Source organism: Equus caballus, chromosome 13 (genome assembly GCF_041296265.1).
Source record: "Equus caballus isolate H_3958 breed thoroughbred chromosome 13, TB-T2T, whole genome shotgun sequence".
Taxonomy (NCBI): domain Eukaryota; kingdom Metazoa; phylum Chordata; class Mammalia; order Perissodactyla; family Equidae; genus Equus; species Equus caballus.
In genome coordinates this window covers 41,399,274-41,416,379 of record NC_091696.1, presented here as the reverse complement: position 1 = coordinate 41,416,379, position 17,106 = coordinate 41,399,274, and the positions used below count along the sequence as shown (strand labels likewise).

Genomic DNA, 17,106 nt, shown 5'->3' with positions numbered 1-17,106 from the left:
ATGTTTTTAGGGGGCCTTCTGTGGCTGGGCTTTTTTGTGTGGCCTTGGGGATGTGAGAGCTAGACAGCCAGTGTCCTTTTCTTCGTTTCACAGGAGAGAAAATTGAGACCCAGTGGGAAACTGCTCCTGACTCTTAAGAGTCACTCCTGTTACTCTCTGGGCCCCGATGCTAGCCAGTCTGTAATGTCTGCTTAACTTGGTTTGCTCTGTCTGAAGGTTGGGAAAACGCCTGGAATTTGGGAAGCCGCCTTCAAATATTTCCTCACCATCGCTGCCGCCAGCCCAGGGTGTAGTCAAGATGTTGCTTTAGGACATTTCACGGAAGCCGGAGTCCCTGGTTGTCTGTGTGGGAGTTGTTACCATTTCTTCCCTACCTTTCTTTAAACTAGGTTTTTGGGTTTTTTAGGTTAGTTTGAGGAATAGAAAGCAAGCAGTCACACTAGCCAGTGACTGAGGCCATCACCTGTGGCCCCTGGTGGCTGTCCCCCCGGGAAATGTCTCTGAATCTCCAGCCTCTTTTTGTGGTGTGTTGCAAACGGACGGGGGCAGACTAGACCCTCTGGAAGGGCTCTGAGATGTGGGTGCCGGGGCTGCCCTGTCCTTTTGAGCTCACCCGAGTCCTGATTGGTCTTGAGAGGTGTTTTTTTAAAATGTCTGGAGATGCCTTAAAAGTTGGATCTGAGCCCATCTCAGGCTCAGTGCAGCCCCCACTCGGCTGGGGCTGTCTTCCAGAGCAAAATCTCCGAATGCTCTACGGCCCAGCAAGGATGGGTGCCCTGACACCACGTCCAGGAGCGAGGGGTGGAACAGGCAGGGGCATTTTGAAACTGTGGTGTGTGGACCTCCAAGACTTTTTAATCTGCCCCTCCTCGAGCGTTTCGAGGTGTGCTTGAGTTTTAGTATAAATTGCGTGTGGACCAGGTCAGTGGAAAATCTGTGTCCTCTTTATATCAGTCCTGACCGCTCGTTTTCCTGAGCCTTTCTGCCTGGCCTGGAGGTGACCTCTGTGTCAGGACCCAGAGGGTCCTTGGGGTGGAGTGGCCTTGGTAATGCAGCCCCTAAGAACGGGACTTCATTCAGAGCCATAATGAAACGATCAGGGTGACCTTCAAATGAGATGAAACCAGCAGGAGTGTTCTTGGAAGCTTCCTCGTCACAGAAGAAAAGAAAACAGGACATCCAAGTAGACGGTGGACTCGCTTACCCCTGCTCCTGGTGAATTGTTGTCATGCTTCTGGATGCAAGTAAAAGGAACACATGAATTCAGGAGCACGCATGCGGCTTAACACCCTTCCTTTTGTTACTAAGTTATTTTTCCAAAAGAACAGCAAAAATATCCTTGTGTTGAAAATAGACCTTTCCAAGTGCTGCTGAAATTCAACAGCGAACTAAACTTCAGTGCCCACTAGTTACCCTAGAAACATTCTAACCTGTCTCGCTAAAAGATGTACTTTTATTTTTTTAAAAGCACAATAAAATCAAGGGAAACTCACATTCAACTAGTCTGTGATGGTGGTCAGCGAATGCTGCTTCGTATGCTTGTCCTTCTGGCTTTGCTCGTAGGGTGGTGAGAAACTCTTGTTTTTTAACGAAGTAACTAAATATGAAAAAAAACCTACTTTTTAAAAATTTCCATCCGAGTCAGCTTCGGAGAGCTGTGTTTGGGATGTTTGCGTGTTATTCAGGGTGTGTTAGCATATGGTCATTCAGCTGAGGCCTCTCGGTTTCCATATTTCCTCTCTCCTCGGATCTATGTGGTGCCACGGAGGCGATGGATGGAATTGGTTGTGTTGAATAGAATTTTTGCCACGGGATCTCTGTCTGGAACACTCCAGATGAGGAGGGAAGGGCCCTTGGCCTGGTTTTCTGTGGCCCTCGTGCTGTGAATGGTTTTTATGTTTTTAAAGGGTTGTTTAAAAAAAAAAAAAGTATGCAATAGAGACCATATGTAGACTAAAATATTTACTCTCTGACCTTTATAGAAAAAATTTGTCAACCCGTGCCGGGCAGAGTCTTGTGTTTTAACTTAGAAATTTAAGGAACTCTCGTATCCTTCACATTATAGACACTTTGGTTTTGCCTGAGAAAGATGTTCTTTCTGGTCACCTTCTGCCTCCCTGAGCCTGGGGCTGGCGCCTTCCCGTTGGGGAAGCCCCGCACCACAGACTCGCTTTGCATCTCTGCGCCGCCTCTTGTTTGCCAGCCGGGGGACCTTGGACAATTTATTTCACCTCTCTAGGCCTCAGATTCCCCATTGATGAAATAATAACCCTGCCTTCATAGGGTCGTTGGGAGGAATGGAAAAGAAAGCTTCCCGTTCTTGCACCCTGTGGCAAAAAACAGAAGAGCCGACCACGGTCTAGTGATTTATGTCTTTTTATTAGTGAGGGTGTCCTTAAGTACAATCGGGGTGCATTTAAAACAGTGTCGCATTCCTGCTCTTCCTGTCGGAGCAGTGTCCCCCTTTCTAATCCACGTGACTACGGAAGGCTCTTGGTCTCAGTGAACTGTGTGCATCTGACGTGTGTAACCAGGAGGGGAAGAGAATTCTCACGCGAGGGCCTGCTCCAGATGTTGGAAGGGTACGCAGGTTAGGGAATGGCTTGGGGGGGGGGAGGGGCAGTGGCACCCATTTTGGTGGCTTTCTCCCCATTTCATGTAAACTAAGTTGCCAGTGATTAGTTACCGTGGATATATTTTTCTAAAGACTCAAAACCTCTGCACAATTCAATGATGGAGGGAGCGGGTGTGCCTGTGTCTCCTGTCGGGTTTTTCCCATTTGGGTCATCATTCAAAACTTTAATCGATGGTGGTTTCTATGTTCATCGTGAGGGGTGTCTGTGATGTTTGGAATTTGAAAATGGATTTAGACCGTGCTAAGCAGAGTCCACTGGGTTTTGTTTCTGTTCTGAGCAAGTTGCTTATTCACTGGCTTTGGTTCCGTTGAAGTCTGCATCGCGCGCATCCACTTCCTCCTCTGAACCATCCGCGTTTTCAATAACTCGGCGTCCTCCAGTCCTTCGGGAGGGAACGAAAGAGGTCTCGTTTCCTCGCCTGTGGGTCGTAAGAAAACACATGTTTCTTTAGTACAGAAATCTCCCTCGAGGCTGGAAGAGATCGTTAGAAGGGGCAAAAAAACACACACAAACTCAAAACAAACGAGGCGCAAATATTCAGGGCGGAGTCAACAAATCCTGACCACTCTCAGGGTCTGGGGATGGGGGCAAAGTTGATTTTTTCAGAGCAGGACCCTCTGCTGTCAAAAATATCTGGCCTGCTCACTTGATGACCCCCAGGATTCTGATCTGCTGTGGTCTTTTACTTAGAAAAGAAGAAAAAAAGAGACGTGAGGGCTGACACCCCTCAGGGGTTTATTCACACCCCGTGGGGCAGGTCTGGAGGAGAACATGTGTTCATTCTGCGCCTCCTGCCCTTCAGAAGGGTAGAAGGGGAAGGGTTTGGGTTTTAGCTTTTCAGGTGGAAAAAGGTGAACATGAGCATCAAGGGCAGCCTTGAGAGGGAAGGAGGTCACTGCGTGGACACCGCGTGGGTGCTCTCTGCTTAAAGGCAACACAGCGCCCCCTGCTTTTGTGCAGCAGAATTCTCGCACTGAGTTCCCGCAGGGCGGGCATCTCGTCTGGGTTTTGCTGACCACTGCAGTCACTGCATGGCACGTAAAGGTGTTCAATGAATATTTGTTAGGAAAATAAGTTAATGTTAATGCAAGGTGTATTTTAGCTCTGGCTAAAACACCCTTTCTCTCTGTCCCTAACCGCACCCATCTCCTCTTCTCTGTCCTGTGGGTGCCCTGAGTTACCACCAGGGCCTGCCCTGTCACCTGCAGGGAGCCTCTGCCGAGGAGGGCGGGCCAGGCAGGAGGAGGAAACGTCGGATGCACCTGCACTTAACCCCGCCCCCCGCCGTTTGGAAAAAAACGTTCGCTGTGTTTTCAGGGGTCACAACAAATAATGGTGTTGGGCTCCGGCCATCCGGCCCTGTTTGTCCTGATCAGAGGACACGTCCTAACTTATTTCAGGATGTCTAAGAAGAAAGCAGACTTTTCGTGACACAGCGACCCACTTTGCCACACAGAGACCAGACAGAGAAGCCACACGGGTGAGCCCACCCGAGTTACCGGTTCTTTAGTCAAAGGGACAACTCAAGACAGGTGAGACTGGAGGCACAAGCAAGGCCCAGGGATTCCTGATCGCTGGGAAGGGGAACTCCCAACAGGAGCCTTTTGGGGTCCGAGGGTGGGAGAAACCCCGGCTCGGAAAGCCCACCGGGTCCAGCGAGTGATCCTTGCCGAGGTGCAGCGATCAGGAATAAATACTTAAAGTTACAGCCACTCCCAACTAAAGACTCAGGTCAGCGTCCCTCGCGTCAGCAGGCAGCTTCTAGGCTTCTGCTCCCTTAGATCTAACTTGCCCTAACTCTCTCTAGAAGTGCCCTTTGGAAATCCCTTCCTTCTTTAGCACCGTGTTTTCCAAGAACCCGGGCTCAGAGAGAAGGGTCTGAGAGTCCAGGGCGGAGAGAGGGGCGGCAGCAACAGCCCACACATCTCGCTCCTTCCCCTTGTCGACCTCCAGGTTCTCAGCCCGGTGTTAGGTGTTAGAGCCGGGGGCTGGCGACCAGCGCTCACCTGTGCTTCCCGGCTGCGGGCGCTCTCTCTGCCTCTGGGAGGAGTCTGCATTTGCTTGCTAGAAGAGGTTAACGGATGAATGTGATCCCCTGGTCTAAGAGGTGACCCGTGCCCTGGGTCACCGTAAGCCCCCCGCTCGGGCACCAGTCTTGCAAACCTGTTCAAGTGCCTTTCTTGAGGGAGCTGGTTTCAAATCCTAAGCAAAGGCTGACACTGGCTGTATCTGTTACTGGAAGGAAGGGACCCTTCTAAAGATTATCTTAAAGGGTCTGATCCCGGAGAATTTGGATTCTGTTCGTGGAGAATGTATCGAAGGCACTACTGACACACCAGGAATCAGTGCTAGAGTATAGGACTCGGTTTCCCATTAACTCATGGGTCCCACACTCCAGCAACCCTATCCAGCTTGTTCTCGGATCCCAATAGCTGGCAGGAGACCCGCCGGAAAGCTGTGTGTCCTAGAGGCTTCTCTGCCCCCCATGACACTGACACTGAAGACCTCATCCAGCTTTAAGTATTTGGGTAGCGAGAGCAAAGCGGAGATTCTCCAAAAGAGAAGATGGACGCGCCAGGGCTGGCTTGGCCTCTCAAGAAAGATGAAAGGCAAACCAGGCCCCAATTGTCTAACTTGACGTAGGAAAAAGTTTTTAAAGCCCCAGAGAAGTTGAGCCCCCTTAACTGGCTTGCAAAGGGCCCCAGGGGCTTCCTCACGTCTTGGGCGTCCATTCCCCAGACCGTGAACACGTGCCCGTGATGCCTCTGGGAGAGGCTCTGCCAGGCCCGCGCTGGGCTCCGCGGTGGCCACCGTCTGCCCTCGTGCGCTGAACGTGCAGTGAGCAGGTGGGCCCTGCTGAAGCTTCCAGCAGCCCTGCCCCCTGTAAGACGCGGTGGTGAGAGCTCATTTCCTTCGCAGACAAGTTCGTGAAAGCCCAATGGTGGGGGGACAAGTAGCTGGAACGCGGTTACCGCGGACCTGTGCTCTGTTAATTCTGATTTGTGACCCAGACCAGCCAGATGGAAGCCATTCTCCAGGACTGTACCCAGATTGTGGAGCTGTCATACCCGCTCAGTGGGGTATTGTAACGAGACATGAGAGGCCAGCACAGCCACGTGTCCTGACAGTGTCAGAGAGGCCCTCTTACGCAGGTCGGAACAACCCAAGCGACACACACACAGCCTCTAAACGCTCGCCAGTACTCGGGGGACAAGGACACATTGGGTGCCATGTCATATGCCAAAGCGGAAGTAGGGAAGGAAAATGGGTCAAGAGATGAGGTCTTCTTGTGTTGATCGAGGTTTTGATGAAAGACAGTTTTGGACCAAGATACCAAGCCTTCCGATTTTGCAGGAATCTCACGGAAATTTGCAAAGGTCAAAAAAAAAAAGGAGGGCACGGGAGGGCACAATGGGCAGAAAGGAAATGGAAACCGAGTGCGACACACATGAGGCACGAAGCTGAGGCATGATACCTGGTGAGTCATTGCGGAGTTTCCTGGGGGAGGGGGCCTCTGAAACAGAGAGAGAGAGAGTCCCTGGTGGTTACCGTTGGCAGCCCACTTCAGCGCATTTTCAATCATAAAGACATTTGCTTCAATTCAGTCATTAAAGGCACTTTTAATTCAACCTTACAGCAAAGGCCCTGAAGACAAGACCTCTTGGGGAGGCTGGCACGCCAAAGGACAAGCCCTTCTTTCTATTAAAAAGCAGATATCTCTCCTTCCGAGCTGCTTTTAAGAACGCAGCTGGCTTTCTCCCCATTCTGCATACCTGTTCAGGGACGTGATGGCGTTTGGGTAAGCTAGTTCAAAGATCCATGTGGGAACAGACCCTGAAAAGAGCCGGGCAAGGCACCCGCAGCAGCGTCTCACTTTTATGATTATTACTGGGTCTTCCTTGTCTTTTAGCAAGAAGGTAGCGGTGGTCACCTTCGGTGGCTCGTGTCGGAGATGACGGTGGCGTGGCAAATGGTCGGTATTATCGGTCAGGCTTTCCTGAGGGTTTGGGTCAAGATTTATCTGGCTACAACCTGGATGACACTTGCTTTGTAAGTCCTTGTTCCCTGAGTTGCTGGCTAGGCTTGCCAGCCTCGCTCAGAGCTCTCGTGCTCGATTTAAGGGTTTTGCACATCTAGAAGGCTCAGAGAAGGTGGCAAAAGGTATGACCTGTCATCAGCCTGTGTTATGTGTCTGTTCACATTGGGACTGGAAAAATGGTTTGTGTGACACAGGCCTGTTGGCCTAAGAGAACGGTCAGCTGTCCAGGGCAGAGCCCACGCGGGATATTCTGCGTGTGCTAAAAGATCATCAGTCCCGAGAAAAGGGAGCCGGACAGTGAGAGGGCTGAAGTGGCTGACGGGCTGCCCCAGCGCTCAGTGTCCCGTCATCAGCAGAGTGTATTCTGGGGGTCTTCGTGGGGAGAACAGCTCTCCTCCGCTGACAGCCAACCCTGGGGGTTACTGCCAAGCACCTGCTGGAGCTGGGAGGTTAGGTCTGGTTTCCAGTCCGTCAGTGGGGACCCACAAGCCCTTCACCTTGCAGGGGCTGGGGGCTCCTCCCTGCATCCCTGGACCCTGAACCAGCCGCTCTCGTCCCCCTTCTGAGTGGGGTCTGAGCGTCCCCTTGTCTCCTGCAGTGGTTCTCAAAGTCTGGAGCCGACGTGCCAGGTGATTTCAGCGGCTTCCTGGGCATGCCGCTGGAGAGCTGAATTGCACAGGAAAAATGGTATTCCCTTTCACCCCTCTTTAAACATGGCAGAGAAAGTCTGTTTGGTCCTAATGTCTTTTGTCACCCCCTTTTTAACTTGAGAAGCAGGCCTTCAGGTCCTGGTCATCAATTTGGGGCCACCACAGGCAGAACTCCCTGTGGTTTTGCTTTCACTGTATTTAATTTCCCTGTGACCTGCTGATGCAACTGATCCTGGCTTAACAATACAGGGGTGCTGAGTTTTATTTGCAAATAGACATGTATGATTAGAACAGTTAATTCCAAAGAAAATATCAAGCCAGCCATAGTACAGCTAGTAAGAGGCCAAGGCCAGATGGCTAAGGTGGTTTGAGAAGGACTGAGGCTGGAGAAACAGCATCTCTAACTCGATGGCTAAAGATGTACTCAGTGCCCAGCACTCTCCCAGACACTGGGGATGAAGAAACAGAAAAATCCTCTGTGCTCCTGGGCTTGCAGGCCGAGAGTGAAGACAGACGATGGATGAGATAAGTAAAATAAATAACAGGTTACGTGGTGACTGGTGGGGAAGAGAGAGGAGAGCTGTAGAGAGTGAGGTTGGAAATTTTAGACAAGGTAACATGGGTGAGTAAACGCCTGAAAGAAGGGAAGGAGGGAGCCAGCAGAGAGCTGGGGGAAGAGCGTACCAGGCAGAGGGAACAGCTCGTACAAAGGCCCTGAGGCAGGGTGTGAAGATGTTGAGGGGTAATTTAGGAGGCGGTGGACAGAGATCCTGGAGGGCCTAGTGGAACCGACCAGTGTAAAGGCATTGCTTTGGCTCTGAGTGCGGTAGAAGCCATTGGACGGCTCCAGGCAAAGGAGGGACGTGCGCGATCTGACTTCATTTAAACAGGATCCCTCTAGCTGCTGTGTTGAGAACAGACTGTAAGGGGCCAGCATGGAAGCAGGGAGGCCCAGGAGGAGGCTGTGAAGCTTATTGAGATGGGAGGCGAGGGTAGCTTGGACCAGCGTGGCAAGAAGTGGTTGGATTCTGGATGTACAGTATTTTGAAGGGTAAGTTGACCAGATTTTCCAAAAGATTGGATGTAGGAAAAGGGAGAGAGAAAAAGAATGGCCACAAGGTTTGTGGCCTGGGTTAACAGCAGCTTTATCATTCCAGTTGGTGAGTTGGAGAAGACTGTGGTATGGGGGTGCTGGGGTTCAACCAGGGCTCAGGTTGGGGCACGTTAGGTATGAGCTGCCTGTTAGGCATCCAGTGGGAATGCCAAGCAAGTCTGGGGTTCCCAGATGACGTCTGGGCTGGAGATAGAAACTAGGAAGCCACTAGCTATGGGTGGAATTCTAAAGCCACAGGCTGGTTGAGATCACCTAGAGAGTGAGCAGAGGTAGAGATGAGAAGAGAACCAGGATGGCGCCCTGGGATGGGAGTGAGCAGAGATGGAGATGAGGGGAGAACCAAGATGGTGCTCTGGGGTGGGAGTGAGCAGAGATGGAGACAGAGAACCAGGATGGCACCCTGGGGTGGGAGAGAGCAGAGATGGAGATGAGGGGAGAACCAGGATGGCACCCTGGGATGGGAGTGAGCAGAGATGGAGATGAGAGAACCAGGATGGTGCCCCAGGGTTGGAGAGAGCAGAGATGGAGATGAGGAGAGAACCAGGATGGCGCCCTGGGACGGGAGTGAGCAGAGATGGAGATGAGGAGAGAACTAGGATGGCGCCCTGGGACGGGAGTGAGCAGAGGTGGAGATGAGGAGAGAACCAGGATGGCGCCCTGGGACGGGAGTGAGCAGAGATGGAGATGAGGAGAGAACCAGGATGGCGCCCTGGGACGGGAGTGAGCAGAGATGGAGATGAGGAGAGAACCAGGATGGCGCCCTGGGACGGGAGTGAGCAGAGATGGAGATGAGGAGAGAACTAGGATGGCGCCCTGGGACGGGAGTGAGCAGAGATGGAGATGAGGAGAGAACTAGGATGGCGCCCTGGGACGGGAGTGAGCAGAGGTGGAGATGAGGAGAGAACCAGGATGGCGCCCTGGGACGGGAGTGAGCAGAGATGGAGATGAGAGAACCAGGATGGTGCCCCAGGGTTGGAGAGAGCAGAGATGGAGATGAGGAGAGAACCAGGATGGCGCCCTGGGGTGGGAGTGAGCAGAGATGGAGATGAGGAGAGAACTAGGATGGCGCCCTGGGACGGGAGTGAGCAGAGATGGAGACAGAGAACCAAGATGGCACCCTGGGGTGGGAGAGAGCAGAGATGGAGATGAGGAGAGAACCAAGATGGCGCCCTGGGACGGGAGTGAGCAGAGATGGAGACAGAGAACCAAGATGGCACCCTGGGGTGGGAGAGAGCAGAGATGGAGATGAGGAGAGAACAAGGGTGGCGTCCTGGGATGGGAGTGAGCAGAGATGGAGACAGAGAACCAAGATGACGCCCTGGGGCAGGAGTGAGCAGAGATGGAGATGAGGAGAGAACAAGGGTGGCGTCCTGGGATGGGAGTGAGCAGAGATGGAGATGAGGAGAGAACAAGGGTGGCGTCCTGGGATGGGAGTGAGCAGAGATGGAGACAGAGAACCAAGATGACGCCCTGGGGCAGGAATGAGCAGAGATGGAGATGAGGAGAGAACAAGGGTGGCGTCCTGGGACGGGAGTGAGCAGAGATGGAGATGAGGGGAGAACCAGGATGGCGCCCCAGGGTTGGAGTGAGCAGAGATGGAGATGAGGAGAGAACAAGGGTGGCGTCCTGGGATGGGAGTGAGCAGAGATGGAGATGAGGGGAGAACCAGGATGGCGCCCTGGGGCAGGCCAATGGCAAGTAGGCTTTATGATGAGGTACCAGCAGAGGAGATGAAGAAAGAAGCCAGACAGCTAGGGAGGAAGGCAGGTGAGGCTGGCGTGTGGAAGCCCCGTGAAGAAAGTCCATCCAGGAGGAGTGACGGCCTGAAGCACGTGCTGCTGCTGAGTCAGGTGAGGCCCGAGGACTGATGCTGGATTAGCGTTTGCGGTATAGGGTAGCCGGGAAGTGGGGCTAAGAGGTCTTTCCGCTGATGGAATGACTCAGTGAGAGGAAAAACATTGCAAAGGAGAAAGGCAAGAATTTCTGGAGTAAACAGGAGAGGTCTCACCAAGGGGTGGGCCTTAGTTGGTGCTGGACAGTTCAGCACAGAAATGGGGGCAAGAGTAGAAGGAATGAGCACAGATGTAGGGAGGTGGGTCAATGCGGAAGTGGGAGCTTGTTTACGTGTCATGAAAGTTTCCATTTTTCATTAAACAGGAAGTAAGGTCATCAGCTGAGAGTGAGGATGGGCGGGGGTGGTAAGTTTGGGGAGAGAGGAGAAAGCAGATATCTCAGAGTGGGAGAGAGAGAGGAAGGGGGGAGTCTGGGGTCCAGGCAGCACCGAGTGAGCTCCGCTCGGCATCAGGATGGAGAATTCCAGCCAGAAGCGGCCCCACGGCTGTCTGCTTTGCTCACACCACTTTGAGCAGCAGAAGGAGCCCAGTGCGCTTAATTTGGGTTGTGTTTTAACCAAGTGAGTACAACACAGCAAGGGGGGCCCAGGGTGTCAAGGACGTGTGGAAGGCTGACTGCAACGGGGCACGGGCTTGACGCGCGGTAAGGAGTCGGTGGGGCTGCGGGAGGATGAGCACCCCGCTGAGTTGAAGACCCCAGAGGAGACACAGGAAGGGAGCTAGAGGCAGGTGGTGGTGGGCGGATGACGGCCCAGTTAGGGCTCAGAGTTTCTGCTAATGCCCCTGAAGTGGCAGGACCATGGAGGAGAGGAGGTCAAGGACATGACAGGCTGGATCACCCTCCTGGAGGGTTGAGGGTGAATGTGACGGGAAGCTCAGAGCTCAAACCTGCAGGGAACCCAGTGGGGCGCGGTGTGGGAAGGAATCCCGAGGAGCAGGGGGTCACCTGGCTACCTTCAGGCCCAGAGGGACGGGGACATGGGAGAGGAAACAGCCCTGGTCCAGCTAGGGTGGAGGTTCTCCATCTGGGGTGACTGCACCCCCAGGGGTCACCTGCCCACGTCTGGAGACGGTTTTGGTTGTCCCAGCATGGGGGAGTGCCAGTGCACGTAGTGGGGAGAGGCCAGGGATGCCCCCCACCATCCCACAGTGTCCAGAACAGCCCCTGTGATAAAGAACCATCCAGCTCCAAACGGCAACAGCACCGAGAAACCCTGAGTTAGAGAAAGAAGGTGGAGAGAAACTCCGGGAAAGAGGTCAAGGACAGAGGGGATTTTGCAGTTGTTGATGATGCAATCAAGGAAAGGTCTCAGGAGAGGGGGCTATTGCCTCTTCCTCCTTGTCCTCACCAGGAGGATGGGAAGGGAGACAGTTGTTAAGAAAACAGAAGGAACGCTCCTTGGAGGTGGGCCCTGGTCTCACGTGCCTGGCGCACAGTGGTGCCGCGTAAATGATGATGAGCAGGAAGAAACCTTGCACAGAGGGAGGGCTTTGGGGACAGCGAGCCTTTTGCGATGATGCATTGACTCCCTGGGAGCATTGCAGGCTGACGTGAGCACCCCAGCCCATGAGAGGGGACCGCCCCCCGGGCCCGGGCCGCCTCACCTGAGCTTGCTCTTGAGCGCAGTCACCTCACGGCCCATGGCCTCGTTGCTCTCCGTGGCTTCATCCAGCTCCCGCTGCAGCTTCCTGCGGTTGGCGTTGATGCGCTGGGACTCTTCCTCCGCCTCCTCCAGCTGCCTCTTGAGTTGCTTGACCCTCGCGTTCCCTTTCTCTGCCTGTCAGGGAGAGGCCCGAGGGTCAGGGGGCCCCGGGTGGGGCTGCGGGTTGGGCGAGGCCTGGGGCGCCGGTGGTTACCTGCTCCTTGTACTGCTCCGCCATCTTGCGCTCATCCTCCACCTGCAGCAGCACCTCCTTCAGCTTCTTGTCCTTCTGCTTCAGCGACTTGGCGGCCGCCTGTTTCTCTCTGTGCACGTGGGGGAGTGGAGAGGGCTTGCTTTGTGGTTGGTGTGTAAACCAGACCAGCATCGCACCCACTGTGGGCACTTCCTGAGCCCCCAGTCAGGGCTCATCCCAGGAGCCAGGCAGGTGGTGGAATAGTATGCAGCCATGAAAAGGAACGAGGGACTGAGACCTGTTCCAACAGGGGTGAGCCTCGAAAACATCATGCTCAGTGAAAGAAGCAGGCACAAAAAGCCACGTGTTGCCTGCTTCCATTTATATGAGATGTCCAGAACCGGCAAGAGACAGAAAGTAGGTCAGTGGTTGCTTAGGGCTGGGGATAGGGGGAAATAGAGGGTGTGGGCCAAGGGTACGGGGTTCTATTGAGGTGATGGAAATGTGGAACCATTGACTGCGTTGAGGGGGTACCCCTCTGTGAATGTATGCTTGAACTGCACACTTGCAATGGGTGAATTGTATGGTATGTGTGTTATCAATAAAGCCACGACCAGAGAAATAAAACAACGAATGGGTCAGAATCCTTGCGATCTGATGCTCACATATGTGCCGTGAACTTACAGCTCTGTCGACCCCTCGTTAAAATGAGAAGCCTGCCCATATTTCGGTGCCGATGGGTTATTGATTTGGGATTTGTGCAAATGTAGGTTAGGAGAAGCCACGTGTGCTCCCGGGAAGGCTGGCTCCTGTCACCGAGGAGTCAGGCCCCGTACTACAGCTGACATTTCGGGGGGCTTCCCTGTGTTCTCACTCAGTTCTCGCAACACACCTGCAGCGCAGGTACCACCACTGAGCGTATTTCACAGCCAGAACTGATGCCCGGAGAGGCTCCCTGGCCCCCCGCATCCCCCGCCACTCACTGGCAAGCAGGCTGTCGTTGGCACCCTCGTCCCAGCGTACCTGGCCTCCTGTTCCACCTGCTCCTCCAGCTGGGCGATCTTGGCCTCCAGCGCCGCAATGGTGGACTTGAACTTGGACTTGACGGCCCCCTCCATCTCCTGCAGCTTGCTCCGCAGCTCCTTGTTCTGGCGCTCGAGCTGCTGCCGCGCGCTCTCGTTCTTCTGGGCTGTGCTGCGCTCCGTGGCCAGCTCGTTGTTGAGCTGCTCGGCCTGGGGAGGAGGTGGTGAAGGTGGTGAGGCGGAGGGCATGGAGGCCCGGGGTGGGGCACCCTCCCAGCGTCTCCAGCCTTCTTGGGCCTCTGCACAGGTCCCTGGAGCTGGAGCGACCAGGAGCCATCCTCCCTCTCATCCAGCCACCAGCTCCTCCCTGGTCATCCTTGAAGGCCCAGCTCATTCTCCAGGCAGCGTTCCAGTGCCACCCAGCCTCCCTGTCCTCTCGGCTCCTGGTCTGTGGCTCTAGGTCAAACGCTGGGTCCTCAGTGCCCGTCATGGAGCTAGCACTCAGTAATGTCACCGAGGGCTCACTACTGTAAGGCCAGGGCTTGAAAGAGCAACAAGGAGACCACAAGGCCCTTACTCCAGGGATGGCCACTCATCTGCCGGAGGGAGCCAGACACGCACCAGCCACCAAAGGAGAGGCAGCAGGCAGGGTGCTGGCATGAGCAGAAGAGGGAGTGCACACACAGGAGGGACCCTGCTGGGCTCCCACTCTTGCGTCTCCCTGCTCTCCTCTGCCCCCTGCCCTCGGGCCTGGCCCACAGGAGCCCGGGATGCATGTCACTGGACCAGCGTGGGGCTTCTGAACCAGAGCCTGCTCCCCCGTGGGTTGGAGCAGGGGCTGCTCTGGTGCACGGCCCAGCCCCGGCAGCCTGGCCCCGCTCTGGCCCCCACCTGCTGTGTGGCCTTCCGGACGCGGTCGCTCATGGCCTCCATGTTGCCTTGCTCCTCCTCCAGCTCCTCCTCCAGCTGTGCAATCCTCGCCTCCAGGCGCCGCTTCTCGTCCTGAAGCGCATTCCTGAGGGCAAGGAACACAGCCTCGTCCAGGGCCTCCAGCCTCCCCTGGCTTAGAAAACTCCCTCTCCTTGAAGGAGCAATGCCTCAGGGTCGCCCTCATTTATAACTGAGGAAACAGAGGCTCAGAGAGGCTTAGAGACTTGTCCAGAGTCACACAGCTGGGAGGTGGGGAGCCAGGACTCATACCCCATTGGTGTCAGCAAAACCAGGCCTGGGATGAGCTTGCTGACATCCCCAGACACTCCCTGTCCCCACCATGCTGTTCATTCAGAATGAAGGAAACTGGCCACCCCTCCAAATAGGGTGTGAAAACCCTTGTCACAAGCTCATTTGAACATTCTATCATTGTCAGCCTTAAAATGAGGCTGCCCTGTGAGCTGCCTCCCCCGCCTCATCTGAGTCCAGGACCCCGCTTGCTCCCCAGGTGGCTCCATACCTTCCCGACACGCTGCTGGCCAGCTCCTCGGCCAGTTCCTCCTTCTCCAGGTCCGCCTGTTTGCGCGCCCTCTCAGCCGCAGCCAGGTCCTGGACAGTGGTGGGTGGGGAGGAAGGAAACCTGTTGTCTGCAGGGAAGGGCTCAGAATCCACCTGCTCCTGTCACCAGGCCCCAGCAGGCTTTGTGGCCACCCCTGGAAATGGCTGTGCCTCCTCTGAGCTCAGGGGAGGCCCTGCCGACACGTCAGAGGAGAACCGTGTCTTTCCTTGTCCTTCCTGGGGGGGTCCACCCATGTGGAATGGCAGGCGAGGGAAAGAAAGGTGTGGATGCGCACACCTGGGGGCCCGGGGTGGCTCCCGCAACATCCCCATCTGAGGGTAAAGCAGCAGCTTTACCTCCTGTAGCTGCATGAGGTCTGCTTCTAAGCTCTTGGCTTTCTTCTCGTTCTCCTTGGCTGTGGCAAAGATCTCGTCTCTAGAGGCACGGGCATCTTCCAGCTCTCTCTGGAAGTCCTTCATCTGAGCCTGTAGGAGTCAAGAGGAAGGACGAGCTCAGATGTCCTTATTCACCCAATTTCTGCCACCCAAATTATCTTTCCACGCCAACCCTAGGATTTTCCACTGTTGCCCCCTCAGCTTCCAGTGGCCAGGTGGCTGTTTGGGGACATCATGCTGGATGGGGTGAGCTGGCCTTAGAAATGGTGATGTCATCTAAGGGTTTTGGCCAAATGCCTGGTGACGGCACCCTACCCAGAGCAGCAAACAGCCCCCAAAAGCTAAAGGGGAGCTGTCCCCTCCCTCCGCCCGTGCCCTGCACTCAGGGCGTCACCCACCTGCAGTTTGCGAAGCTGCTTGATGGCTTCCTCCCTCCCCTTGATGGCCGAGTCTGCCTGGAGCTCCAGATCTTTCAGGTCCACTTCCAGCTTCTTCTTGGCCGCGGCGGCCAGGGCCCGCTGCTTTCGCTCATCTTCCAGTTCCGTCTCGTACTCGTGAAGCTGAGCGAGGAAGAGAGATGCGTGCTGCTGGGCTGGGCTGCCCCTCTGAGGTCCTTTCCCCACCTCGGCCAGCATCCACTGAGCTCCCAGGTGTGTACAACACCTGCCAGGTGGGCCTTCCATCCCCAGGTGTAGGTGAGAACAGTGTCCACGAGGCCAGGAAGCGGCGGTGGAGGGAAGGCAACAGGCCACCCTCCCCGCCCCTCCCTCCCGTCCCCCGACACGGATTACCTGCCTCTGGAGCTGCCTCCTCTTCTCTTCATTCTGCTCATCCCGGGCCTGGAGATCGCGCTCGAACTGGCCCTTGAGGGCCTGCATGTTGACCTCCAGCCGCAGCTTCGCATCTTCCGTCGCCTGCAGCTCGTCCTCCAGCTCCTCCAGCTGGGTCTTCATCTCCTCCATTTGGGTTTCCAGGGCCCGCTTGGACTTCTCCAGTTCGTGGACCTTTGACGTGAGGGTTGACTTCATCAATATGGTCAGGCGGCCCCCAACGACGGGCAGCTCATTAAGGTCAGAGAGGGCTGTTGCCACCCACAGGCTACAGGAGCGGGAGCTAAGAGCAGAGCCGTCCTCTTGGGACCCTTGACTGAGGCCCCAGCCCCAACTGCTGTTCCCACCCAGGCCCCATCCTTGCACCAGCCCAGGGACTGCCTTCAATTCCTGATAATCTCATAACATGAAAGAGGCACAGAGCCAGCCCCCCATGGACTGATAAATAGCAGAGAGGATGGGTTGATGAAATGCAAACAAGCCAAGACGATCAAGAGCGACTTACGTTCTTGCCCACGTCATCCTTGGAGCTGACCAGATCCTCCATCTCGGCTTTGAGCATTTTGTTGGTCCTCTCGAGTTCCTCTTTGGCTTCCAAGGCCTCCTCGAGGGCCCGCGCCAGGGACAAGGCCTTGGTTTCCTTCTCCCTGGCTTCTGCCTCAGCTCTGTCCCTCTCATCCGCATACTTGGAAGAGATGCTTTTCTCCTCGGCCAACAGCTACAACAGAACAGAAGACCCAGAGGTGACCTCCAGGCATACCCCAGGTTCCGCTGCGTTTCATCGCAAATATGGGGAAGAAGCCTTGTGTCCTGTTGAATTGGCCCAGATGCAGGTGTGAGTAACTTAGGTATCTATGGAAATCGTTTATAATAATCTTGCTTTCCAACTTTTAGGTCAACCTCAGGCAGAGCCAGCATTTGTGCTCTGAAACCACTAACGCTGCCCATTGTGGCTAGAAAATACTGCCGCTGAGGTCAGAGTGACGTGTGATCCTGCCAGAGGCCAAGTGTTCTTTTGTTGTTTCAAGGCCACAGGTAGCTAGATCTCCAAAGTGCCCTGTGAGCCAGAGTCGGGAACGGGTGAGCTTGTGGATGATGGATCTGCACACGCTCATCGCTCTGCCTGGAGAAGCGACTCCAAGAACTTGCTGACGTTAATCTCATTTTCAGAGAGAGAAGCAGTATGTTGTACGTTTTAACATCCAAAAACCAGACTTCCAGAGTTCAGCAAGGAGAGGGAAG

The 17,106-nt window shown here is 54.8% G+C and overlaps 2 protein-coding genes across 18 annotated transcripts in view; one reads left to right on the top strand and one right to left on the bottom strand.

Annotated features, from left to right (window-relative positions):
• The window catches only part of NDE1 (nudE neurodevelopment protein 1), a 31,463-nt gene extending 29,971 nt beyond the window's left edge, over positions 1–1,492 (top strand). For 6 of the 10 annotated variants that reach the window (XM_005598888.4, XM_023616274.2, XM_070232260.1 and 3 more), the window contains one exon: positions 217–1,492. In XM_005598888.4, the coding sequence (XP_005598945.2) occupies positions 217–310 (94 nt within the window). In that variant the 3' untranslated portion in view covers positions 311–1,492. Of the gene's footprint in view, positions 1–93 lie in introns of all 10 variants that reach the window. The other 4 variants (XM_070232264.1, XM_023616276.2, XM_070232263.1 and 1 more) reach the window with 1 other exon arrangement.
• An 868-nt stretch (positions 1,493–2,360) lies between these two features.
• MYH11 (myosin heavy chain 11) overlaps positions 2,361–17,106 on the bottom strand; it is a 118,412-nt gene continuing 103,666 nt past the window's right edge. For 2 of the 8 annotated variants that reach the window (XR_011424791.1, XR_011424790.1), the window contains 12 exons: positions 16,370–16,582; positions 15,826–16,038; positions 15,433–15,594; positions 14,996–15,124; positions 14,601–14,689; positions 14,042–14,165; positions 13,152–13,360; positions 12,150–12,258; positions 11,898–12,070; positions 6,112–6,150; positions 4,643–4,700; positions 2,361–3,054 (listed from right to left, as the gene is read on the bottom strand). Coding sequence is in view for 6 of the 8 variants with exons in the window: in XM_023616271.2 (XP_023472039.1) it covers positions 2,922–3,054; positions 11,898–12,070; positions 12,150–12,258; positions 13,152–13,360; positions 14,042–14,165; positions 14,601–14,689; positions 14,996–15,124; positions 15,433–15,594; positions 15,826–16,038; positions 16,370–16,582 (1,554 nt within the window). In the remaining 2 variants the exon portion in view is untranslated. The remainder of the gene's footprint in view (positions 3,055–4,642; positions 4,701–6,111; positions 6,151–11,897; positions 12,071–12,149; positions 12,259–13,151; positions 13,361–14,041; positions 14,166–14,600; positions 14,690–14,995; positions 15,125–15,432; positions 15,595–15,825; positions 16,039–16,369; positions 16,583–17,106) is intronic. The other 6 variants (XM_023616273.2, XM_023616272.2, XM_070232243.1 and 3 more) reach the window with 3 other exon arrangements.